The 27,464-nt window shown below is 35.1% G+C and overlaps 2 protein-coding genes across 2 annotated transcripts in view; both read right to left on the reverse strand.

The window, feature by feature from the left end:
• The window catches only part of LOC124362408 (protein bicaudal C homolog 1-A), a 34,796-nt gene extending 34,426 nt beyond the window's left edge, over nucleotides 1-370 (reverse strand). The window contains exon 1 of the mRNA XM_046816879.1: nucleotides 101-370. Within this exon, the coding sequence (XP_046672835.1) occupies nucleotides 101-329 (229 nt within the window). The 5' untranslated portion in view covers nucleotides 330-370. The remainder of the gene's footprint in view (nucleotides 1-100) is intronic.
• Nucleotides 371-5,960: 5,590 nt separating this feature from the next.
• Nucleotides 5,961-27,464, reverse strand: part of LOC124363525 — a 54,361-nt gene continuing 32,857 nt past the window's right edge. The window contains exons 23-45 of the mRNA XM_046818774.1: nucleotides 21,905-21,965; nucleotides 20,260-20,315; nucleotides 17,804-17,830; nucleotides 16,459-16,607; nucleotides 15,213-15,350; nucleotides 14,547-14,951; nucleotides 12,935-13,968; nucleotides 12,641-12,809; nucleotides 11,920-12,527; nucleotides 11,545-11,761; nucleotides 11,177-11,435; nucleotides 10,809-11,061; nucleotides 10,317-10,632; nucleotides 9,973-10,207; nucleotides 9,633-9,833; nucleotides 9,144-9,304; nucleotides 8,577-8,720; nucleotides 8,290-8,460; nucleotides 7,551-7,848; nucleotides 7,257-7,450; nucleotides 6,932-7,174; nucleotides 6,300-6,740; nucleotides 5,961-6,163 (exon numbers count right to left, since the gene is read on the reverse strand). Coding sequence (XP_046674730.1) covers nucleotides 6,023-6,163; nucleotides 6,300-6,740; nucleotides 6,932-7,174; nucleotides 7,257-7,450; nucleotides 7,551-7,848; nucleotides 8,290-8,460; nucleotides 8,577-8,720; nucleotides 9,144-9,304; nucleotides 9,633-9,833; nucleotides 9,973-10,207; nucleotides 10,317-10,632; nucleotides 10,809-11,061; nucleotides 11,177-11,435; nucleotides 11,545-11,761; nucleotides 11,920-12,527; nucleotides 12,641-12,809; nucleotides 12,935-13,968; nucleotides 14,547-14,951; nucleotides 15,213-15,350; nucleotides 16,459-16,607; nucleotides 17,804-17,830; nucleotides 20,260-20,315; nucleotides 21,905-21,965 — 5,921 coding nt within the window. The 3' untranslated portion in view covers nucleotides 5,961-6,022. The remainder of the gene's footprint in view (nucleotides 6,164-6,299; nucleotides 6,741-6,931; nucleotides 7,175-7,256; nucleotides 7,451-7,550; nucleotides 7,849-8,289; nucleotides 8,461-8,576; nucleotides 8,721-9,143; nucleotides 9,305-9,632; nucleotides 9,834-9,972; nucleotides 10,208-10,316; nucleotides 10,633-10,808; nucleotides 11,062-11,176; nucleotides 11,436-11,544; nucleotides 11,762-11,919; nucleotides 12,528-12,640; nucleotides 12,810-12,934; nucleotides 13,969-14,546; nucleotides 14,952-15,212; nucleotides 15,351-16,458; nucleotides 16,608-17,803; nucleotides 17,831-20,259; nucleotides 20,316-21,904; nucleotides 21,966-27,464) is intronic.

Here is a 27,464-nt window from a genome sequence, read left to right on the forward strand (position 1 = left end):
AATGTACAGCAACTAGGTAAAGTTAAGGACTGAATGTTTTATTTAATATGGGCTACAAAACTGAGCTGTTAATTGTAGGACTAATTGTGCAAGCGGGTACCTCTGAGCATGACTTCCAGTTTGCGCCTGTCCACGCGGAAGCGGTCCTGTGCAAGCTGGTCTGGCCCGGAGAGTCCGAGGTGGCGAGCCAGGTCCTGCAGATCCTCGCTGTAGGTGCTGCCTCTGGTCGACACCGAGGTGCCGGTCGTCCCCTCGGATACCTCGGACATGGAGTCGGCGGCTCTCACCCCTTGCAGTCTTGAGGCGCCAGGGTTCATCTCCGGTCGCATCGTGTCCACTGTGTCCGCTGAACTGAAGGCCGCACGGCTAGCCACACTACTACCTCCACTGATAACAGGGCGGTTCGCCATTGGTCGGCTGCCCTCCAGCGACTCTGTCATCGGTTCGCATTGTTCTCTCGGTCCGCTCGATCCTTATCTCATTGTTAGGCCTTCACTTGGGGTTGCAGTATTGGTATTTCGATTCCACCTTCAACTATAAACAGTAGAAAGAAGTATTTGACCTGATTGGTTAATTCTTCAGAATAAAATTAAAGTCTTATGGAGAAATGGAATTTTGTTTAATAATAATATATGATTAATTTATTTTAGCGTATTATTCATAAAATTACTCTGTAAAGATTTCAGCTATATTTAAAAGTCCCGAAGAATACGTTTAAAGTTGACTCAAACAAACTTATAACTAAAAATGAATTTCTAAATGTTAAGCTCTAATCTCGAGAACGGTTTTCCCAGTTTGTCTAATTCGTTTTTTTATATTCGTTGGAGTCTGAGAAAGGTATTTATTGAGGGAGAAATTGGAAAAAGTTATCCGGAATATTTTAAAATTCTAAAAATTAATGATACTATTTATGAAACATAATCTAAAATTAACCAACAATAAACTGCTGATGACGCTTTTAGCTGAAGTTTCTAGAGAGGTAGAAACCTTTCTTTACATTTAAATTTTAGAAAATTTTAAATATACAGTGATTAAGTATTGTAATACAGGTTTCAAAGAAAAAAGCTACTATTTAACTGTTACTACGGTTTGCACTAGAAATTAATTAAAGACACACAATATAAAGCCCATCTTACTGACCAAAGTTGTGAATGTCTTTGCAGATAAGGTATTCGAAACGGGTTGGCTCCCTTTACGTCGTTTATTATGTGTATACTGTCACTTAAGGAAAGACAGCTGGATGAACACAAACGCCTTAGCTAACTATTCTTTTCCAAATTATATTTCGAAAGCAAGACTTGAAAACGATTATTATGAAATGTTAAATGGACTTAATTCAAAGGATTTTCAACTCTTTCCCTTATACTAAAAGCAGAACTCAAGCAACGGAAGTGCTTTTTTTAGTGGTGGACTTAGCACAAAAAATATCGTATATCTGAAATAGACGCTTTTAAATCTAAATTTGTTTTCGACTCCTAAGTATGTATATAATTTCTTGGTCGGGGCATCAATGCAATATCAACTGTGGGAGCGTGAATAGATAGACCGGAAGTGATTTTAAACTTCGGGAATAGACACTTTTTGATCGCAGTAATTTTTTTCGTGCGTAAGTATGTATGTATTTTTTATCTATACATAGGTACATGCTTATTCATACATATATAAAAAGACAAACTCAACTACGGAATTTGAAAAAAAACTATTTCCGGAAATGGTTGTCTCTGGGTTAGATATATACTTTTACGAATAGTTAACAGCGCGGCGCTCTGAAAGAAATTCTTGAAAAATATGAGCGCTTTTTTAAATGTTTTTTTATTAGCACTAAAGTAAATTACCTATTTTATAAATGTGTGTAATTCTTCAACAAAATCGTATACTTTGTTCTAATACGTTGGTTGTATTAGATATTTTACTAATTGTTGTAAGTAAGTATTACTAGTTTAGTAACATTTACGAACGACTAGTAATACCAAAAAACCTGTCTATTGCGACCGTTTAAATTCAATTTCGGTCATAGTAGCCTTGTAGCCATGATAAAAAATATATTCAAACGTTTCAAAAATTTACTTCGGTTAAATAGCGTCTACTTCCGGCCCTTGTAACCTACTTCCAGTGACACCTCGAATGCCATAAATTTAGTTTGCCTTGTTGTTCCGATAAATAAAATATATGTATTGATTTTCAAGACCTGCTTCGATCAAAAACGCGTCTACTAAAGTAATACCGTCCCTCGTAATCTACTTCCGATCTAAGATACTTTTTTTCAAATTCCGTAGTTGAGTTTGTCTTTTTATATATGTATGAATAAGCATGTACCTATGTATAGATAAAAAATACATACATACTTACGCACGAAAAAAAATTACTGCGATCAAAAAGTGTCTATTCCCGAAGTTTAAAATCACTTCCGGTCTAATCTATTCACGCTCCCACAGTTGATATTGCATTGATGCCCCGACCAAGAAATTATATACATACTTAGGAGTCGAAAACCAATTTAGATTTAAAAGCGTCTATTTCAGATATACGATATTTTTTGTGTTAAGTCCACCACTAAAAAAAGCACTTCCGTTGCTTGAGTTCTGCTTTTAGTATAAGGGAAAGAGTTGAAAATCCTTTGAATTAAATCCATTTAACATTTCATAATGATCGTTTTCAAGTCTTGCTTTCGAAATATAATTTGGAAAAGAATAGTTAGCGTTTGTGTTCATCCAGCTGTCTTTCCTTAAGTGACAGTATAAACATTTTTTGGTATTACTAGTCGTTCGTAAATGTTACTAAACTAGTAATACTTACTTACAACCATTAGTAAAATATCTAATACAACCAACGTATTAGAACAAAGTATACGATTTTGTTGAAGAATTACACACATTTATAAAATAGGTAATTTACTTTAGTGCTAATAAAAAACATTTAAAAAAGCGCTCATATTTTTCAAGAATTTCTTTCAGAGCGCCGCGCTGTTAACTATTCGTAAAAGTATATATCTAACCCAGAGACGGCCATTTCCGGAAATAGCCGACTTTTTACACTGACCTCAGAGGAAAACAGCGATGAAACTCCTCTACCAAACTTGGAAAGTCTAGTTATTTATTGTAGTAATTAATTTAATAACGAACCAAAGTAGAAAAAGGATGAGTATAAAATACATAAACCACGGCGGTTATTTATTCAAAAGATTAAAATACAAATAACAAGTAAAATATTTTTATGATTTCTCTAGGGATTAGAGACCCCCCTGAACACCTTCCTTATCTACGCTACTGAAACTTCATACAGTGAGAACTTTTTCATCAATGCATAATTTTTATTTTTACGTACCGAACCTCCCGTATCGTCCTTAGATATTTTAGGCATTTTTCTATTAATTCCATTTTATAGTATCCTGGTTTTATACCATGAATTTCTCAGCAGTACGCAAGTCATCGGCATTCTAAGAACATCATACAGTTTTAATCACCATAATACAAAATATATTCATATTTATTAAATTATCTGCTACCGATCCAACGGCGTTCATGACCACGAGTTTGTCGCTGCAGTCTACAATATCCACTCGAGATATTTGAGCCATTTGTCGCTTCAGGGGCTGTAAACGCGTTTTCAACATGGCTTCCAACGCATTTGTTTTGGAACATGTGTTTTTACACAGTTTTATAGTTCATTCTATGCCAGTGGCATTGTAATGTAGTACACTAATGCTTTAAATTAACACTGTCCAAACCCATACGCAAATGTTATGACCTCTCCAGACATCGACCTGTGTGTGACCTCTCGGTTTGACATAGGTTTAGTAATTTCATAATGTTTTGCATATGTGCGGAGTAAGAGCTTTTGCAATGAAGCGTTATTACATAATACGGACTAGCAGAAATTTCTTTGTCTAAATAAAACCAAAAGTTAACTGATGTTATAGACAGTTAAAATCATATATACTGTTACTGCGTCTATATAATATAATTTCATATTTTCCACACAACTTTCTACTGAATTCGTCTAATGTGAAGGTATACTGGCAATAGCTTCATTAATTCTATTTTATTTAGTCTACATTACTGCCTTTTGCAAGGATGTATAGAAGTCATACATTTTTGTATAAAACCCACCTGGGTGGTGGGGCGGTCCAATCCTTGAAACAACTTACTTTTATCATTTCAAAATTTGACAATGAATAATTCTGTCACTATCCACTGTGTTCTTCGGTTTAAATGCTTTTGAATGTGTATTACTGGAGATAGACGGTTTAAGAGGATAATAGGATAGTAGAATTTAGGATATTTGCTATCGTTGTATGTTACAACAATGTAACACTATGGTTTGGGATACGGAAACTTCCTTTCGTCATATCTCAAAAAACCCTTAAAGTATAAGGTTAATAATTCACAAAAAATACTTCGAAAAATCTAGTAAATATGTGGTGATGAAGTCTCCGAAGTAATGAATAACAACTGAAAAATGTGTACAGAAAAAAATCAACCATACACCTGAGAGTCCGAGGTAACTGCTGCGAGCACCAACCAAGTCACTACACAGAGCAAGCGCGCCGAATATCACATCCGACAAATAACACGTCCATAACGCGACAAATACGACGAAAGATTAACTATACTCTATGCATTCGTCGTAATATGTAGTTTCATTTGTCGTACGATACTTTTAATTGAATAATCAAAAAGGTACCATTTTTTTACGTTTTTCGTTTCCGGGTGCCCTCAAAAAGACGGTAGGCCTAGGTCTAATTTTGTCAATAAATACTATATTTAACCTTATACGGATTGATTCATCACATTGAAAAATGACGTGGACTCTGTTATAACGTTTTCATAATTGATAATTATTTATTTCATTGTTAATAATATAAATAACTGCTAATTAATTCTGTTTTTTTTCAGTTAACCTTAGCTCTTAGGCTTAAGTTATCGATTTTATGAATATGGGCAAGATTTTTCGGTCACATCGTGTCAAACATTGAACAAGAACACTATCTAACAGAATTACTATATTATGGTATTTCCGCTTCTCTGTGGAGAGACATCGTCAGTCAAGAAATATAAAACTAAAACCGGTTGAACACGTTCATGGTTTTCTTCAATAAGACCGAATTTTCTCATGATTTAATTTTATTTTGATGTGGTTTGAACCGGAATGTCTCGGAGTTAGCCTTCAGCTATTTTATTTTGGCAAATAACCCTCACTGTTACTTTTGATCTGATTTTTTGTAGCTTTTTAACACGATTGTTGCAGAATATTTAATTACAGTGTTTTAATAATTATTACTAATGTAACAATATGCTTATGATAGAATTCAAATAGCATAAAGGGAGTGGAATTCAATCACTCGTTGTTGTTTCGCGATCCTCGAAATTTTTAAGTATTTCTTTGAAATTTATCTGTGAAACTGATCTCATTTTCTCACAATCAGTTTTGAAGTGACCATTGACATGATAAGTTGATTAAATAAATAAAAATTGAAACAGGTGAAGTAATAATTGTAATTTGTGGAGGAATGCCAAAGGTGACATAAATGTTCACTTGCTTTTTATGATTAAACATTGATACCTGTATAAATACTTTATAAAACTCAATTTTCTGACGTACTGCTTAGTTTTTTCTATTTTGTCAGTCGATTAAAGGCTTTAGGCAACGATTTATCCCCAAAATGTATCTTTAAAATTAGTTAAATAATTTAATATATTCAATAAGATAAAATTTATATATTTTGTAATAGTTAGATAAAGTAAACTTTCAAATCAAGTTTACATTGAGATGTTTCTTTTCAGTGGTTTTTAGTTTGTTGAAATAGTATAGTTTTACTTGTGAAAATGGTGAGACTTTTCTCGAAAGTAATTGCTGAAAATCAAAACAGACCTCATTGTTTTAACCACGATTTTTCTACAACGCCACTGTGGATAAAACAACAAACAAGGAAAGCGGGTAAATATAGTTGTAAAACACCATTTTCGTCTGATCACGTTTTATTCAGTACGTGTGATTACTGAACAATAAACATGAAAAAGTTTCAGGGCTGGCAGCTCTTAGGTACTTGAATAGTGAAGGTCTGGAAAGGCTTCTTTTGGCTGAAGTCAGGGTTGACTCCTCCACTGATCATCTCCTGCCAGTGCTGGGTGACTGTGCTAGGCTGCAGACAAACAAACTCCACCTGCAAACAAACAAGACACTTTTATTGTTGATCAATTACATAGGAGGAGAGTATATACACTTGCATAACTAACATCATATTGAGAGAGTAAAGAAAGTCTTGAGTAGACTAAAATAACTTAGCAAAAGAGGATGACCTGTTTCTCAACATATCCTTGAGGTGAGCCTGAACCTAAGCATTGCAGCAGAGGGTAGACACTGAAGCATGTCTTGCCTCCTTTCTCAATCACATAGATACGTTTCTGGGAGTAAGGAGTAGTAGGCTTATTGCTCTGTTGGTTGTTGTGGGAAGACCTGTAAGCACTGGATCTGGGGCGAGAGTAGGCTTGTTGGTCAGCTACAACATTTCCATAGATGACAACATTACGAGTGTAATGGCCGCCGGCGATCTTCTGCTGGGCTCTGGCCTTGTATTCCTTGGCAGGTCCCTGGCAGGAGCTGTCTTCCAGTGCGTAGGTGGCGGCGAACTCGTAGGGGTTCTGGAGAATGTATCCTTGGGGAGTGGTGAAGTCATCGACCGGTTGGGTGTTGAAAGTTCCACAGAGTCCACGGGTTTCGGAACGGTAACTGTTTTGAGCCTGTAAAAAGTAACTTCAAATTAACATATTCATGTTTGGCGCGATTTAAGAAAAATAGATTATGAAACAAAAAGATTACCCTACTTTAGTTCTTGTTTACTAAATATTAATTAACTACCCACCATGTGTATAATTTACCATACAAATCTGAAATAATTGTATGACACTCAGGAGGAAGTAAATACACATACCTTTACTTTGACGGCAGTTCCATCATATTGGACCATAATATCTTGTTGAGGAGCGTATAAGTGAACTTCACCATTAGACAGAGCATACCACTGGGCAAAAAGATCACCACTCTGGTCGTACAGTTGCGACAACTGGCTCTTAGAAACGGATGCCTGCTGACCATTGACAACAACCTTGGCAGGACTGTCACCAGAGGTGGGTTGCATGTTGATGTTGTACTCACCCAGGACAATCATTACTTCCTGTTAATGGAATGAAAATGATTAGACTAATTTTTACAAACCAACAAAACTGTTGATAATGTTTTTTACGACAGATGAGTACCTTTTCAACTGGTGAGGAGGCATCTCGTACAAGGACGGAAACATTATCTTGGTCGTCTTCGCTAGAGGACTCACTGCTGGTGGGGTCTTCTTTGGGGGTGTAGTGGAACATCGTATACCAACACTTACCCAGGTTTATTGGGTAAGTTTTGTTGTCGAATGTCTGGGCCAAGCTGTTGTCAACCACACATGAGGCTGTAGCAGAAACCATTATAATTATTTACCATTAAGTAAAAAGCAATATAACAGATTAAAAAGAAATTTTGTAAATCTAACAAATAAGTTTCGAACTTACGGAATGCTTGTCCTTTGAAGAAGTGCTTATCCGCGAGCTGAAGAGGAGTGTAGTCAGGGTGCATCACGACCCAGGGTCTGATGTTTCTGTTGAGTCGCAAATTCTTAAACTGGGCAGTGAACAGAGGAGCAGCCATAGTCAAGTTGACAGATCTGAGGTCAGGGGCAAAGTTTGCATTGAACTCAATCTGGTTGGGAGGGTTGTTAGGACTGATGAAATCTTCACTGACATACTGGTAGGCAGCAAAACGCATAGCGGCATATGCTTTGTAGGTAACATTCTTCCAGAAGGCAGGGATCTGTAAATGTTTGATAATAATGAGACTAAATAATAAGTTAGTAGATTTTATGAGTTTGTTTTAACAAAAGATATTTAGTAAATCGAAAATTACTGTTTTGATGCATTAGTTTTATAGGATTTAAACTGCCTGAATCATTAAATAAATCTTATGATTCTATAAGAAAATGCTGAAAATGATTAATGAATAATAAAAGAACCCTAAAATCAACTGTGTCTCATACAGTATTACACGCTCAACCAATATCCGAACACCTTGCATTTTGCAGCAAATTTATATTATAAGCACTGCAGTCTCTAATACAAAATCGAATGGCATTGGATATATAAACACATTTTAGTAAATGTTTTATTTGGGGGTTTTGGAACCAATATGAAGTTGTGTTGGATTTTAGGATGTTTGGAAAGCAAATAAAAACCGAATCATAAAGAAAGTTCTTACCTTCTCAAAGTTGACAGAGAATCTGTATTGGTCGAGAAGGTTGGCCTGCAGGGTGACATTGCGACAAGCGTATTGCACAGAGTTGCCTTGCTGCATCTGCTGCTTGCATTTTTGAGCCAGAGGGTAGTTGTCCAAGTAATGACGACGAGCTTGGCTTTGCTGCATCTTGCCCTGTCAAAGATAAACTAGTGTCACACTTTTGAATGGCCATTGCAAATAAAAACATAATATTTTGCATTCTGTCGAGCATGTAATTAAATCAATAGTCACTTAAGAAGTGGTATTACCTTGATTTGGATCCTGGCAGGCTGAGCATTCTTTTCGCCAAAAGCAACTGCAGCACTGTAGTAGGAAGTAGGATCAGCATTAAATGCCTTCATGTAGTTCATGTGAGGAACGTTGGGCATGAAAGACTCGGCAACAGCATATGCCTAATGAAACAAGATTCATCATAATACATTTCCGAATTAGTTACCGGAAACAAACAAAATATTATTCTTTAGTTTTGAGGTTAATTTATGAATTCTCGTTATCATGGAACCCAAGGTACTTTTTGTTATAAAATATTTAAAAATAAGTATCAAAGGATTCATGTTTTCAAATACTCGTGCAGGAAATCATTAAAATCAGATATCAAAGTAAAAGCGAGCTAAGCACATTTAATATCAATTTTGCATTCTTATCAAATATTTATGTACAGCTTATTAATACATTATTAAAATCCAAATTAGTTCTTTTAATGTTGAGGGTTGTTTGGATGTAGTAGGTCACTCGTATTTACTATTTTTCATATGCAAATAAATTGTAATGCAGCTTTATACTATAAAATAAATATTTAATAAGTTGATAGTAACCTGTTGTGGCCTGTCAGACTGTGCAGGGTTTCTTTCAGCAAAGAAGAGTAGCCTGGCCTTGGGAGAGACGTCACTAGTGGCAACAGCAAGAGTGGCAACATACTGAGCCTTAGTCTGGCCTAGGAACTCAGCGGACACGTCAAACACCATTGAGTCACTATCTGAAATACGATTATATCATAAATTAGTACAATAACTGTTGTTGTTTGCTAATCGCTAATCGACAACTTATCTATAAAACTTAGGTCTCCAACCCCATTATAAACCACATTCAGTGGAAACCAGAAAATTATATCAATAACATGAAAAGTACGTATAAATTATGACATTTATTCAGTAACATTTTAAAACCACCTATGATAAATAATTGAGCATTGAAATTCATTGTTAATTTGTGAGCGAGTTTTAACAATTGTGACATTTATTGCCTTTCCTTTTTAAAGTATAATTTTATTTTTATGCTATCGTCAATGCAAGGCATTTTTTTACCTTGGATGCCCTGTCCAGCCTTCTGCAGGAACTGTTGTTGTCTGCTCTGGGAGTCAGGAGAAGAGGAGGAAGGCTGAGCCATACTGACGGAGACATGGTCACTGGGAGAGGCTTGCTGGCTATCACTGCGCTCACTGTTGTGGTAGTTATTGCCTTGACTGCCATAGCTGCTGGGGTTGTTCTCGCTCTCTGAGTTGTCAACTGTAAACATGATAAGGAGTTATAGGCTACGTTACAGGCAAAGCAACAACAATGCACTAATTGATTTCAGAAGCCAATAAAACATCTAACATGTGTCGTTAAGTTGTAGATTTTGTTAAAAAAAAACAAAGATATTTACGATAGGCAGCAGTGAAGCGAGCGTATTTGGCAGAACTCTTCTGAGGACTGTAAGTCAGAGTGATGTTGTTAAAGTTGATGGAGTCCTCGGCCCAAGCGTAGATGACGGCTGCAATGGGATCATTGCGCTTGTGGGCTTCATTGTAGAGGGCAGCGAAGTCAATGAACTTCTGCTCACTTTGGTAGTTAAAGTCAAAAGCGAATCCAGTGCTGTCTTGGCCGAGAGTCTTGTGAATCTGAGAAAATCATGTTAAAATATTATTAAATATTGCATGTTATATACATTTTAATTTTAATGTATTGTGAAGCTCACGTGTCGAAAGAAAAGTTATTTTGAGTTATTACCTGGTTGGGATATCTGACATGGACATTCTTCCTGTTTTGGTTGTATCTCTGATGAATTTGTTCTTGAGGATTCTGAGCCATTTGCATGACACTGTGTTGGCTAGTGTAAGGCACAGTGCTGTACTCAAACAGGTTCTGCTTGTTGTGCTGGTCTAGGGGTTGCACCTTAGCAGCCACCTTATTGTTGGCAAAGTCCAAATCGACCTCAGCACGGATGGGCAAGTTGACCTGGAAGTTCTTGTTGACTCCAGCTGAGTAGTGTTTGTGGTTGAAAGGAGTTACAAAACCCATTGAGGACTGAGCAAGGGATGAGTATCTGCAATAGTTTTTTTTTAAAATTTACTGACTGCATTTTAAAGAAGAAAACTCTATTAAATTTTGTGGTTTTCTAAAAGTGTTCTACAAAAACACTATAGTTTACTGAAAGTAAAGAGAAACTTTTACACTTTACTGTTGTAAAATTACGTAAATATTACTATTTACCAAACTTACACAAACTGCAATTCAACAGAAGCGTTGGCGGTCTGTGGACGTTGGATCTCGTGATTGTTTCCACTGGCAAAGTCAGGATGACTCTTGGCCTGAGCCTGTCCGCCGATGTATAGCAGGGTTGGTTTCTGGAAAGCGTAGACGAAGGGCAGACCCGTGGCAGTGGGGAAGGCAACATTTATGACATGGGTGTTGACCATCTTGGTATAGTTGAAGCTTCGTCCAGAACGAAGAGAAGCTGCAGCTTCCTTGAAAACTGGAACATAAAATTGTTATATCACTTCATGCCAAAGATATTGTTAAATATAAATTTTATATAATAAGCATTAATACAAATAAATTCATTAATTCATAAATTAAAGTGAACTAACGTTGAGGCAGCAATTCGACCGTGTGGTTATCGATGGCAAAGAATCGCTTTCCGCCCAGAAATGAGACGAGAAGACTGGCTTCGACCTGTTCCTGCTCGCTAGGCTGAATGTGGAGCATGTTGTTGATCTTCTCAAAGCTCCAAGGACCCTGCTGTTGTGGTTGCTTCTGACTTCTGTGGCTGGAGGAAGAAGGAGGATCAGAAAACTGGTCCTCGAGGAGGTCTGCCAAAGCATCCAGACTGGAGGACATGGCTGCAAACTGAAATCAAACGTTAATAGTTTTAAGAATCGATCTTTTTAAAACATATTATATACACGAATGAAGGATACGTTGAAAACAAGTGAATAATTAATATAAATCTAATTACCCCGACTGCCTTGTGATTGAAACCTCCCGTCTTTTTGCGAAGAGAGTAGAAAATGTTGCTGGGAAGGAAGCCATCATCACTGCCGATGTAACTGAAGGCCTGTTTGTAGCCTAGGTTGAGTTGTTGATTGTAGTACGAACGAATGTTCTTCCTGGAGTATTGGGCAGGCATTGTCTTGGGATTCAGGAGGTTCACGGCTGCTTGGGCGTTCTTTGATCTAAAAATTATAATTTCAGTTTATTTAATTTTACGTGGATGCTAAATCGATTGTATAATAATTATAATACCATGTTATGATACAATTCTAAATTCAAAGGTATTCTTCTACTCAATTTTAATAAAATTATTGAGGATATAAATCTTCTTAGTACTTACAGCTCAGAGGGTAGTTTTTGATTGTAGGCGGCAGTCTTAATGGCCGATTGCACAGCGGATATAACTTGAGGATTTTGATCATCATTGGTGAACTGAGCGATACGTTGGAGCAGTTGTGCTGGAGGGTTGGTCTTCATGAGAGCATAGAATGCTGCCACTCGAACCTCAGTGGCTTCTCCAGTATTCTGATAGATACTGAAGAGAACAGGACGAGCAACCTTGGGGTAGAGCTGGGCCAGCTTGCGCAGTGAAGCAACTACAGTCAGGCGCTGGAATTGAGTCATGGGTTTCTGGCCTTCGAGGTAGGGCTCGAAGACATCCAGGATTTTTGGGTGAGCCAAATTTCCGAGAGCCAAAGTCATGGTGCGGATTTTAATGCTATCTTCTTGTTGAACCGCCTGCTTGAGAGCTCCGGCAAAGTAGGGAATGTACTGCTGGACTACGGGCTGCTGATTCTTATCCTTGAGGGCTCCAAAAGCGTGGACTGGGTATCTATTGTGCGCAGTAGAGTTGCTGACGAAAGCTTTGCGGGCAAGTGCGGTGAAAGAGAGAACTGCACTGGTGTTGAGGAAGTATTGGTTTTGGACTTCAGGGCTAGTGGCCAAACTCTGCGGAAGGGATTTATTTAAATTACTGTTGTGTTTAAGAATATCTATATGCCTAAAATTAACGTAACTTAATACAGTAAAATTCTACTTTAAAATAGCTATATTTTACTTACAAAGAATGTGTTCATGTATTCAATATTGGGGAAGCGAGCCGAGTTAGGCAGAACTGAAAGAAGTTGAGCAGCCTTTTCACCTTGAACCTTCTTGGATTGGATCCATTCTTTGATTGTAAGCAGAGCAGGGCCAGTACCAGCTTGTGCGACAGCATCGCGGAAAGCAACCCTGCAAAGAATAATAGCAATAACTATATCACCACCGATAACTTTATACAAGCAAACTGTCTGTCAAATGAGTATAAGTAATTTGTTTAAGTACAGAGTAATTATTTGATTTCTACTGAAACTCACCAAGCTTGGTACTTCTGAGCATCACTGGAACTGGAACTAGAAGCTCGGGAGAGGGGAAAGTATAGCTCTTTGGTTGCTTCTTCCATTTCTTTGGCGTTCATAGTTCTAAGCACTGAGGTCAGTACTGTAAACTTGTTCAGAGTTTTTTGACCAGGAATAGCACTAGGTGATTGCATTTCATATCCAATCTGTTGAGCGATTTTCCTCACGATAGAAACCCCCTGTATTTCTTTAGCAGATTGAATAGAGTTTCCTTCGTTAGCAATGAACATGGGCAAGAAAGGGATGTTTGGAGCCTGGCTGAGCGAAGGCTTTGGTTGCCAGTTCTCTTCCTCGCTGCTTTCCCAGGAAAAACTCGAACTGCTGCTGCTGTCACTGTCACTGGAGCTAGAGGAAGAAGAAGAGGATGAAGATGAACTGCTATAGGGATATGCGGCTTGCATTTTTCCATTGTGGGCATGCAGATATCTATACTCAGAGCTACTTGAAGACGATGATTCTGATGATGGATGATACCTATCAACTTGATACCCCTGACGGTTCTTGTCACTCCGCTCTTGATTCCAGTTATGATGTTGGCCCTGACTATGTTGGCTTCCGTGTCCGTACTGATTTTGGTAAGGTGAGCCACTCACTGACCTGACTTTTCTACTTTGATAATAACTTCGCTCTTGACTCTCACTGCTGCTAGGGCTAGATGATTCACTAGAACTGGGGGAACTACTGGAACTAGGGCTGGAACTTGAATTTTCATCTGCATTGTACACTCTGTATTGCCTCTGTGCGTTGGCATCATGAGAAGCTGGGTTGTACTCGTAGACCAAATTCTTGATGACCTGAGGATTAGGAGGAGACTGAGGAGAACTGCTGGCAGACTTGACATCGACCAAGGTCAAGTTCATGCGGCTGACAACCATGCCATTCTGTTTCTCATAGAGAAACGGGCTGACGATGATCTTGTTGGTGGTGACAGATGACTGGACGGTGTATCTTTTGAGGTTGCCAGCGATGATGATTCGGCTGACTGATGACCTCTAGGAAATGAGTACTTTTGGTAAGTTAATGTTAGAAATAAGTTCATTTTCGAAATAATGAGTAAGTAAAGAAGCCAACATAGCATATCTAATTTGTAACCGTGTTATAAATTAATTGTGAATTTTCCTCTTTGCAAGCCTTTACTAATTACTTTTATGTAATTAGTATGGTCTATATTGGGCTAACTATATATTTAAAGTTTTATTTTTTCACAGGTTATTTTTAAATGAAAAAGTTGAAAATTAGTTCCATTATAATCTATAATTTATAGATTATAATGTCTTCAGTTGAACAAGATATTCTCTAAATTTATAAGTTTTTTTATTAATTCGATATTTGAGAACAAAAATAGCAAAAGCTATTTTAAGTTAAATGACATGTGCACCATATTAGTCTCTTACAATTCGTACTCAAGAACCAGAACAAAAGTTCTCTACAATCGAGTAATTAAGTATTTCTAAATATAAAAGAGCTAGTGACTTCACCAATACCTGACAAATATTTGTAACAATCCCTATATAAATGATATAATTTAAACTTAAAAAATAAAAATTGTTTGGAATTTGGCAAAACTTACAGCCAAGAACTGGCCCATCTGGTTGGAGGCAGGCTCCCAGTTGGTGAGGCCAGTGATGCCGAAGTGATAAGCAGACGGGACATCACAGTTGCTGAAGTTCATGGTCTTCACGATATCAATGAGTTGTCCGCCAGCTTGCAGGTGAGGCATGGGAGCGAGTTGAGGCTTGTTCTGCAACACCACCTTGGGGAGAGGAGAGATGTCGTAGAGGGTCTCACATTCTCCGGACACAGAGTCCTCCATGGTCTTGTAGACTCCGTTGACAGTCTCCTGGGTAGGCAAGCTGTTGATGCGGGACTTTTGCAGATTCTCTGCCTGAGTATCTACTTGGAACTGGCTGGCAATACTCTTGAGGATGTTCAACTCCCAGGTAGGGACGCCCTTGCTGACCACCATGCTGCTGATCTGAATATCATTCCTCAATTATCAGATAATTAACCACCTTCATACTTATTATTGTCATTATTGTTTATTACTACCAAACACCTAATGTTTAATGCTATAAATGTTTTTGAGAAATAACGACACTTACAAAACTTAATGTATTGCTGAACAATCTACCAAAATTACTAATAAGTGTTCACACAGTACATAAACAAGATAACCCTAACTTAATAAATGTATAGTTTGTTTTATATAGTAATTAGTGCAAAAACTATTACTCACAATTCCATTATTGTATTTGAGCTGGAATGGTTTGTTGCTAGTAGGAATGGGCTGGAAGTGCAGCTGACTTTCAGGGATAGGGGTGGACCATCCCTGAGAGAGGTTGGCATGCACATTAGCATACTGGACATTGTGGAGCTGAAACAATCACATAGTAGGTCTTACGTTTTTATGAAATTTTGAAAACAAAAATATTTATATATTTGATTTAACTGTAGTTTTTTTGAGGACCACCCGGTCAGAAATTAAAAGTTACGATGGTAATTTAACAAAAAATATAGTTTCATATTATTGTTAATTTTAAAACTAAATACTCAATTACAATTAACTTGTACCTATCTTGTATAAACATTTAGACTTAATCTCAAGTTCCATATTATTAATTTTTAAAATATTGCATTTTCGTTGAAAATCGCCAAAACCAATATTTTTTCATTGTTATCGATATAAAACAGGTTATTATTATTCAACAGTGTTATATTTAGAAATGCAGAAATAAAAAAACTAAAATGTAACATAACTCCCGTTATTGTAGCTCTATCAGTTATTTTGCGGTCTACTTTCCAACTCGGATATCTGTACTTTTTAGTATACTTTTAGGATAGGCCAATACAAGTTCGCTGTAGAGTATTTCAACGACTATTTTTCAACAAATTTCTCAGTATCACTTTCTCACCGACTGACACAAATCTTTTTGTACGATACCATATCACAGAGCTTACATCAGTGACATCATATGCTTACTACAAGTGAGGTATTTACGTTTGATCCTCTGACGGTTATCACAGACCTTGCTGACTGCATAGGAGTCTCTGATTAAATTGCTTTGTAGTTTTTGTAGTATTACTGATAAATACAATGAGCTTTCCCTTGTAGTGATGAAACTACTATTGGGTTCGTCGTCAAACGTTATCCTTTTAGTTATAACAATATTCGTGAATCAATGACGTAGCCATTGAGGGGGTCCAAGGGGTCCGGACTCAAGAATGTCCAGAATGTCAAGAATTTACTTTCCAATAATAATAATTATTGTTATTTAAATAATTCAGTATTACTGACATGTACTGCTGAAAGATCGCTCTCAACAAAGAAACGAGTCAAGAACTTTTTAAGGAACAAAATGGGGCCTTACTCTCTGTCCACTACGGGAAAATATCAGTTGCTTGGACCCCCTCCAAAATTTTTTCTTGGCTACGTTCTTGTCGTGACTTTGGTGCAGTATGTCTGTGTACGAACATGTATTTACCTGCAAGGTGGCCATGTTTTCGGAAGTCTGTTGGACATTAAGCTTGGCATGAATCACTATACCACTGTACTGTGACGCCACCTGGTGGAGAGCCGCCAGAGAGCGAGCTCTCACTGCGTACTGGTACTGGGTGTTGGGTTTCCATTGAGCTGTGTAACAACAGTGGTAACAATCATCACTTGCAATTTAAACAACACATAAATAACAATTTAAATAACATATAAATAAACAACACTTGTCAACTAAATAATCATCATAAAAATCCGACTTGTTGGTCACATTTAACCTATACACGTCTCTTAATTACATCAGGTTTTCATTAACTTAATGTTTAAGTTAAAAGTTGATTAACTTATACAAATTCTTTAAATACGTAAGTGTTTTTCCTATAAAATAATAAATTAAGGATTTGCTTGACCATTGCAAAAGCAATTAAATATGTGACCCAACAAATAAGTATTTATTTCCGGTACACCTCACAAATCTCAGGAATTTACTTTTCAACAAAGTTGTAAGAAATTATCAATTTTGGAACAAGATTAGTAAGCGATTAAATTTTGTGAAAGAATAAAAAAATGATGTAATTACTAGCAATTTGTACTTTTCATTTATGTATTTCTAACCGTAATCTATAACATTCAGCACGTGCTTTAAAATCATCCTGTGCATTTAAAATGAACCGTTTTCATTATTTTACAATTAACAATATGACCATAGTAGTTACAAAAGTATTAATGTTTTCTACGCTTAGAGCATAATGATGCTCTCCAGTGACACTGCAACATTCATTTAGCGCACTTTATGTAGTTTGGTTAGTATCATTCCTGTAGTAGGCTCTATAGTATATAGCATAATATCGTAACTTACTATTACTGAGTTAGGATTAACAAAATTTTGTATGTACATCACATTGAGTAATAAATGCTCTAACATACCACAATAAATATTCTCTGTACTAAAATGAAACTCAAAGAATGAGAAATGAGAATGAATGTTAAATTAATTTGTTAGTAAAATCATTGTTTTCTTAACATACTTCTTTAACTTTCTTTTACACTTAGAAATAAATTACTAAGATCAAATAAGAAATAAATTAAACTTATAAAAATGTGAAATAAATCAATTCAGTTAATGAAATTTCTGTAATGAAAGAAGTAATATAAGCAAGAATATTTCTGTGGCAACACCAAGAAAGGCAAATTTGTGTGTGATACCAGGATTTTGAGTGCTACATAGTATTCCTTAGTTCAGAAGTTTGATGATTAATTAGATATTTTAAGGTTAAAATTAAGTACTGCACGTATTCTTTTAGTACTTTAATTCTTCTTCTTTTATTAATACTCACAGTTTTCAGCGCTTGTGGCAGTAAATGCTGGAACAAAACAAACATTGTCAGTATGACAGTTTATTCCATGTCCTTTTCACTAGAAATAAAAACATATAAACTTACACTACATATGACTATATTTAAATTTATTTTTCAAAATATTTTTCATAGCTTAAAAATAAAAACATAAACAAACCTACGAATAAATCTATTAGTAACGCAATTTAAATAAATGTAAACTATTCTTAAATTTGAATTTTCTAAATATTACAAGTTAATATAAATAATATTTTGTATGAAATATTTATTGAATACGAGTATAACGTTTCCGTAATAGGGCGTTTATAGTATATGTTATCTTCTTAAAGAATTTCTGTGTTTTATAATTTGTAAAATATATATAATTAACTATATATTTTACATTATATACAGAATATAAAAAAGTAAGATTTGTTCTCTCTTGAAGGCTTTACGTTTGCTTATAATTTTATATTTGTTAAATTTGATAGTAACTAACTTTGTTTAAAACGTTATCCCTCATAAGTTTTGGTGAGGTTTTATGACCACGTTGTTGTGATTGATAGATAGCTAACTTAATAAAACAATATAAACTACCTGTTTATACCACTCCCCCCTCATCAATAGGTACACAGCTTATTGTATAGCCGACTGAGTGCCACGGTAGAAGAATTAAATTGAAATATATTCATTAAAGTTTTCCAGGACTGTTAAAGTAATGTATTGCTTTACAACAGTTGCATACACAGTTGCTGACACATTACTTAAACAGAACCACAAATTATTTCTCCCTGTGCTCGGCTTTGTTTAATCAGAGTATGATGTAATCTAGAGTAAACATTTTTTACTTTGCAACTTTTTAGCTATATTTTAAAATTAATGTTATGCATATCTGATTATTGCAACTTTTAATATAAACTATTTAATGACGTAATGGACATTAAATTTCGAAACGAGTTCATTGCTGATGCCCTTTACGGTATAGAACCACTATTAGTAGTTTATATAATGCTTTTTACAAATTTTGAATGGATATTTGGCATACTTCATTCTTTTGGCTAAACTAAGGCAAATTTAATCAAGCATAAACTAAAGTACTTTTTGCAACAGAACTGTTAAACAAGTGTCTTCAATGAGGAGTTCAAAACCCAAATGGGTCTCACAGTAACATGATTTGGGTTCGTTTCACCAAACGCACTTTTGTAATGAAGACCACTCTGTAAGTGGAAGTGTATGATATCATTGTTATTTTTAATAAAAGAAATATCACAAAGTGGGAGGTTTTTAAAGATGTTGGAATTGTTCCTGGAGTGAAATGACAGATCGATCTGGAAGAGTCTGACAAGTTGAAGATAAAATATTTAAAAAGACTATCCAAGATTTCGAAAAAAATGACAAAGGCAAATGTATGATCGCAATGCAACTGGAGGATAAACACTGTATACAGCAAAAGAAGATTAGCCATAAACCTTTAAGGGGCTGGTATGCACTAAAGTATGAAAATTTAAAAATACTGTATTGTATAGGGTGGTGCGGATGAAGGTTGCTGACTAATTACATTTTGCGAAGGTTGTTTTGTTGAACAAAGGTTCATTTTTTTCTCAGAACCTGTAAGAGATAAATAGCACTCTTTTTATTTTCAATGCAGAGTTAAAGAGCTTTGTGAGAAACATTGTATATTTTAAGCTATAGCAGTTTATAAAAGTGTTTTGAATAATTTTAAAATATGAACTAAAATTGTAATGTTTTATAGAACAAATAAAAAATCCTCACGTTAAAATTTTTAGAAAAGTATATCAAATAAAACAAAGTTCATAAAATAAATTTAGATGGTTCATTAAATAATTTAGATGGAGCCAAATTAACATTGCTCAGATAGGGTTATCCGACTGTTAACTGAACTGTTGTATTCGGTATGAAATCATATATACTGTATTTCTCTTATAAATCCATTAGTTGTTAATGTATGCACTACATGTACAGGAGGCGTTTCTTTAGGATTGTATCAAATTTGTTCCACTTTCAGGTCAATATCATATAATGACCACACGTTATTAACACATTAAACAAACTATAAAACTTGTGGAAGAATCTCGCCTTCGTAGTTATAGGCTATTTTTAATATTTAAAAATTATAATTATATTGCTTCTCCTTGGTTATATATCATAATAGAAACAAAATTTGCATATGTTTTCTCCCTTTTAGTATTTATATTAGCTTAGAGTTATACTTTACGGAATTTAGACTGACTGTAATGAAATTAAATAATTTTTGTTTTAAAATAAAATTTAAAAAGTTTTGGTTTTGTTTATTTTGCAATAAAACTTTTAAAGATTTTACTAATGAGTTAGTTGCTAAAAATGTAATTTAATATTTTACAAATAAAACATGCTCTGGCAGCAATGTAAAATCTGTTTAAAACTTTAAACTATAATAAAATATAGAGATGACTTACCCAAGAGACAAAGAAGCAACGGAGCCCACATGATGTGCAGTAGCTCTCCTGCTGGTCTGTCAGTAAAGAGGTGCTCCCCGGTTTATATACGCTACTGTGCAGCTGATATCTGTGCTGAGTCCAGTGCATTGCTGATAACTCCTGCATGTGCGCCCTCTGTACCTCATATCCAACTTTTACAAATTTTGCATAATACAATTATTTGCTTTCCTATTCACAGTCATAAAATGTGTTTGGTATATTTAAAAATAAATAATGACAACTATGGCAAAATTGTACATAGACATAGAATTTCCTGTTTCCAGTCTTCCAGAAAATTCTTGAAATTGTAGGTTGGAAAGCCATTTAAATTACCATAGTTTTACTTCTACTTTTACACAATATTAGAATTAAATCTGTTAAAAAATAATTTTCAAATACATTTTATGATATTTTTAAGTGTAAATCTTAGTGAAATAATGTATGAAAGTGAACTAATTTTCAGCAAATAAATCTTCATGAATTAGACCTCAATATAGGTTTTAATAAAATGTTTAGGTCTATATCAAAATGTCAAGATTATTTAACTCAGAATTAAAATCCGGAATCCGGTACAAATGTATTTTTAAGCATAAAATTTAGAAAAAATATTTTTGACGTATAAGTATGGGCTATAATAGTAAAATTTTGATCAGAATAGTGTTAGTAATCTATATTTTTTACTAAAACATGCATTTTGCTTAGACTTTTGAAAAGGAGAAAACTACCAAAATGTATCCATACATTTACCAAATTCAATCACTCCTAAAATTTAATCGTTTTACAGTGAACAATGCTTTTATTTTATAATTTTTTATTGGTACAAGAAACATGTACAAGAGCTTTTCATTAAGTAAAAGTGTATATTATGTGTGTAGGTATGGGAATAATATTCTTGGGTAGTGAAAAAAATGTTTTTTATTGAATGCAAAAATTTGTTTTAGAACGTAAATACTCCTTTAATTTTATACTATGTATGGAGGAGACTCGTGGGTTCACTAGAACCGAACATAATGGCTATATTTACAAGATTATTGAATTTTCAAAAATAAAATATTTCACGTTTAACTTGAAATTACTTTGCCAGCTAGTTTACTTTTCTTTATGTTGTACACGGTTTTGGAAATGACTGGAGAGCTAAACAATGGCCAGGAGTGAAAGAGGTGAGGCCGTAGGCCGATTGCTTCCCACAAGCTGGAGATTTTTAGAGGCTTAGAGGCAAAAATACAGTTCAAAGACTAGGCCTACATGTCCAAACGTTACATAGTAGGGTTCCTTTAGGCATGACTGATCCAGAGAAAGATAAGTACCTTAGTAGAAAGCTCCAAGCTGTGTCTCGCTGTGTTATAATAATATTACAAGCCTGTTTTCGTTAATACGATTCTGTTTTTGATATTACGATTTTTGTAAATTAAGTCTTGTTTTATGAAATTCTAAAGTAAATTATACGTCATACGACAAAATAACATAAATAATATCACTGTATCAAAAGAACTAAACAGTAAATAAGTATACCAAATAGTAACCGCGTCGAACAGTTCAGATTTGTTAACTAGATGACATTATCTTGCAACCTGCATGCGCAAGAGTACACCCTTGTTTCTTACATCATAAGGTAAAGCCTTACCTTGGTGATCTCATAAAGCTGTCCTTAGGATTTTGGTGGTTGGTGGTAGCTGCTGCGAGCCCTTAAACCGCAATTGGAAAGGAAAAGGTTGTTCCATATCTGGCTTTCATTATACCTGCATTGATGAGTGGCAGGCTTCTTCCCTATCGTTACGGTAGCCGTTACATTTATAACATCACCCTTCTGAGAGGGTCGAGAAGCAAATTTCTAGTCTTCGTAACTGTAGGAAATAGATATTAACTTACAGGACAAGTGGTGGGCTAGATCAGTATACAGTTTAGCATACAAAGAGTTCGAGTATCATTGTTTCTACTATAATGGTTAATGGAGTAACACTCCTGGAATATACCTAGAATGACCTGGTATGACCAAGTAGGCAGCATCTGCACTAAAGTTACTTCTGGAATTACTTAGCAAAATGTTGTTCTTTTGAGGTCTTGAGAGCAGCCTAGGATCGCAGTTTACGATTTAAGTAGGCGTAGAGTAGGCGATCTCTAGGCGAGTATTTAAGTACGCTGCTCAAGTAGGCGATCGCAGCCTAGCAGGCCTTAAATCCCCTCACTTGACAGAACGCAGTTTGAGGCGGTGATGCCTCAAACAAGTTCATAGGGTATTTTTACTTTTAAAAATTCTGTTAAAGTAATTTTAAAATCAAATTTTCCTTAATGAGAGTCTTTAAAGAATGCCTTTAGGGAGATTGCATTGCTGACTCGTTCTTGCCTCTGTATCCTGTAGGCGATCTTGTATTGAAAATCAAAGTGGAGGTTGGTTCAGGCAGGGATATTTACCCTCATAGGACTCCCCTAGGGTTTGGAACAAAGAATGCGGTGACACAGATTGACATCTTCTGAGGCCCTTTTGTCACGGATTGGGGTCTAAGGGCTTCCTGAAGGTATTAAGCAAGTAAACGATTAAATAGATTCAAAGCTGAACTAAAATGTTTATGGTAAAGGCGACTTACCTGGTAAGGAATACTCGTATATGCCGCTGGGACATCTATTATTGATAAAACTCGGGTTTGTTACATTAATGCATTAAATCAAATCAAATCAGATTTTTATTGCCGGAACATTATACAACGCAAGGCAAAAGTCAAATATTTACTTGTAACTTGCTAACATTTTTTCATACATACCACAACAAATATCATTCAAACATGCAGCATGTGTATAGGAGTGAGTGTAAATCAAAAGTATGTTCCAAAGTGCGTGGATGTGAAGAACAGATAAATCTACCCTATTTATAACTGAGGATTTCTGGATGATTGGTACCACAACTTTATGGTATTCCTAATGTCATAGGAAATAGTCAAAATATTAATCCAAAATGTAAGAATTAATCTTGCTCATATTTACTCAAAGAATTGGCAAAGGAACAGTCTTTGATTTTGGATTAAAAAATGTAGCTAGTGAGAAAAAATATGACCCATTATCGACCCAGCAGTCGAGACTCACTAAGTGCTCTACGTAATAACCAGATCTCGCACAAACCCATACTACATAAAGTTGCATACTCTACGGATAGCATCATCATAGATATGTGATCATCCTGAGATCGGAGGTAACTTTGGATCAAGTGAGCTGTCAGTCCCTGACAGATCCTGAGTATCCAAAAGTTGCTTTTCTCTTGCAAAGCGGTTTTTATGACAGGAGATTGATTTCAAATTTGGAAGGACTAAATAAGTCAGTAAAAACCTGTTCATTTAAGAGCTTGCTGTCTATCCATGATGTTAAAACTGTGAATTATTTTTAAATTTAAGTTTTCCTTAAGTAATTTGCAATGCTTTTCATAATCTAAAGGACATTTTATCATATTGGAGGTTTTACTCACTATTAGGTTTGGTATAGGATAACTAAATCACTGCCATATTTCTCCGCTCAAAACAATTTCTCTGATTTATTCGCAGGGTCACAATAGCTGTGTTATGTGATATTTTATACATTTAACACAAAAACTAAATGCCCTCAATAATTTCTGCGTCGTAATCAAAACCCTCTCGCTTATAAAATAAATGGATTGATACATTTCAAATGATTACAATAATTAATCCCTGAATTTGCTAGCAGCTACAACACTCTGTAATACAGTATTGCCAATTTATGAATACGTGAATGCAGATATAACTGGTCTAACATTGACTTCTCAACATGTGTTATTTTGACAGAGACATTAATTTGGTAGTTGTTCTGTTACGTTAAGTACAACAAGAGTACATTAGTGCAAAAACACAGTTGAACGGCAGACGAGACAAAGAAATCAAATTAGCTTGTTAAAAAAAAAAAAACTAAAAGGTATTATTTTGCCATGACATGAAATTGAATAAACTCTCTAGATAGCTCTATAAATACCTATTTTAAAAACTGAATTCCAGAACTTCTTAGTGATCCGCTCTTCAGGAACTTTACGTGATTATAAAAAATAGGAGCAATCCCGGTTTTCCAGACGTTTGGTCATTCTAATTTAGTAGGAGGATTCTAAACTCTAGCAGTTCTCTAACCGACTCAACTAGTATGTCAAAGCTGCTTTATACCAGCTTTGCAACATTCCAAGAGCCAAAACCCTCTGGTTAATGGTGAGTACTAAATAGTAGATGCGTAACCACCGTGGGTCGGGCTTGTTAGTTCAAAACAGCTTAATATTTTGGAGAGTTAGTTGTCTACGTTGCCAAAAGTTTAAATGCGACATCCACAGCGTTGTTTATCTAGCACAACTTTAATAAAAGTTTTATAAATCCATTTCAAAACTCTCCTGGAGTGTAAAAAGAAGGCTTCGGAATCGGAGTGAGATAAAATAATCGTTTCTACCTTCATTTTAGCCCGAACTTAAATCAGATAAAATTTAAGATACTATTTTAACGCCTAGGTAAAGGCGTTTTGCTCAGACTAGACATCGAGGGATCAATGTACATGTACCCAAGATGATTATAACCTGTATTCTTTTAATTTTCTACAGTGAAAAGAGAAAAACCGTAAATGGCCAAACAACAAACACCGTTGCCTATAGGTTAAACCTCCCATTAGAATATAACGTTAACAAAATAAATAAAGAAATATTACATTAATTTGGTCCTAAGTAATTTTGTTATAGCTTGATTGAATGGCATAAATACAGTGTTCATCAAGTCAAAATATAACAAATAGTTCCTTTCTGAAATAAAGCCGACAAAAGTGCTGTGCTCGGAGTTTAGAATTTTAAAGTTAGGCGTAAGAACTTTTCGTCAAGGATGTTCTTGGATATTACTAAAAAGAACACTGTTAACTGAAATATTATATTCATTGATATAATAAATAACTATTTTGTGATAATGTATAAAAGTATAGTATGTATACATTTACTGCTTAGATTTGTAAAAACATGCTGTTTACAACAAGTGCTTTAAAAGCATATATAAATATATAGACACATATACGTTCATAAACATGCTATTTTCAAAGCTGACTACGCAGTAATTGTATATATATATTACTCTTATACATTATCACAAAATAGGTATTTATTATATCAATGAATATAATATTTCAACATCGTTCTTATCAATACTATCCGAAGGACCATTTAATGTTAATAAAACCGGATTATGCCATTGTAGGCTACGCATGAGATGATTAGGAAGTTCTTTGTTTACGTGCTTGTGGCAGCAAGAGGTCAGAAGGATAGCCAACGTCAGCGGCTCGTGGCCACAGTCGAATACAATGCCAAGAGCATTCAAGAGATCCGTGGACTCTGCCCTGCCACAAACAGCTGACCGCTTCCATCTGTCCATTAAAACTTGTGCAATCATTAAGATAAGAGAACTACGATATACGTAGTTAAATTTCATAAAACCAAAGATTGGATAGCAACTTTCATAAATAATTGTTTGACAGTGCTTTTAAAACACGTGCCTTGCCAATACCTTTATTCTAAAAAAATAATACGAACGCTATAAAATATTAGGCATTTGCAGAATAACTATTGTTAGTTACTAAAATTCGGTTCTCCATTGTCACATTTAGTTGTAAAATGTTTTAAATTAATAGTTTAATTTTCAGTGATCCGGTTAATATTAAAACAGTAAATAATTACTGTATAACCTATCAGAGATTAACGAAACAGATTATATGGTAAAAGAATATTTTAATGATGATTCTGTTATATAAAATGTATTATACGTCACTATTTCCTCGGTCCAGTCTAGGAATTACATAAATATTACCTAATCGTATACCTCATTAGTGAGAAATGGATACATCGCACCTAGATGATTTTCTGTCTAAAAATTGTATTTAGTGTCTCTTGATAAATAGCTCTTGATGTTGATGGCATAGAAGCCAGAGTGAGAAATGGATACATCGCACCTAGATGATTTTCTGTCTAAAAATTGTATTTAGTGTCTCTTGATAAATAGCTCTTGATGTTGATGGCATAGAAGCCAGAGTGAGAAATGGATACATCGCACCTAGATGATTTTCTGTCTAAAAATTGTATTTAGTGTCTCTTGATACATATTAGCTCTTGATGTTGATGGCATAGAAGCCAGAGTGAGAAATGGATACATCGCACCTAGATGATTTTCTGTCTAAAAATTGTATTTAGTGTCTCTTGATACATATTATCTCTTGATTTTGATGGCATAGAAGCCAGAGTGAGAAATGGATGCGATGTCACCTAGATGATTTTCTGTCTAAAAATTGTATTTAGTGTCTCTTGATACATATTATCTCTTGATGTTGATGGCATAGAAGCCAGAGTGAGAAATGGATGCGATGTCACCTAGATGATTTTCTGTCTAAAAATTGTATTTAGTGTCTCTTGATACATATTATCTCTTGATGTTGATGGCATAGAAGCCAGAGTGAGAAATGGATGCGATGTCACCTAGATGATTTTCTGTCTAAAAATTGTATTTAGTGTCTCTTGATACATATTATCTCTTGATGTTGATGGCATAGAAGCCAGAGTGAGAAATGGATGCGATGTCACCTAGATGATTTTCTGTCTAAAAATTGTATTTAGTGTCTCTTGATACATATTATCTCTTGATTTTTATGGCATAGAAGCCAGAGTGAGAAATGGATGCGATGTCACCTAGATGATTTTCTGTCTAAACATTGTATTTAGTGTCTCTTGATACATATTATCTCTTGATGTTGATGGCATAGAAGCCAGAGTGAGAAATGGATGCGATGTCACCTAGATGATTTTCTGTCTAAAAAATTGTATTTAGTGTCTCTTGATACATATTATCTCTTGATTTTTATGGCATAGAAGCCAGAGTGAGAAATGGATGCGATGTCACCTAGATGATTTTCTGTCTAAACATTGTATTTAGTGTCTCTTGATACATATTATCTCTTGATTTTTATGGCATAGAAGCCAGAGTGAGAAATGGATGCGATGTCACCTAGATGATTTTCTGTCTAAACATTGTATTTAGTGTCTCTTGATACATATTATCTCTTGATGTTGATGGCATAGAAGCCAGAGTGAGAAATGGATGCGATGTCACCTAGATGATTTTCTGTCTAAAAATTGTATTTAGTGTCTCTTGATACATATTATCTCTTGATTTTTATGGCAT

The sequence above is a fragment of the Homalodisca vitripennis genome, chromosome 5, assembly GCF_021130785.1.
Source record: "Homalodisca vitripennis isolate AUS2020 chromosome 5, UT_GWSS_2.1, whole genome shotgun sequence".
Lineage (NCBI taxonomy): Eukaryota > Metazoa > Arthropoda > Insecta > Hemiptera > Cicadellidae > Homalodisca > Homalodisca vitripennis.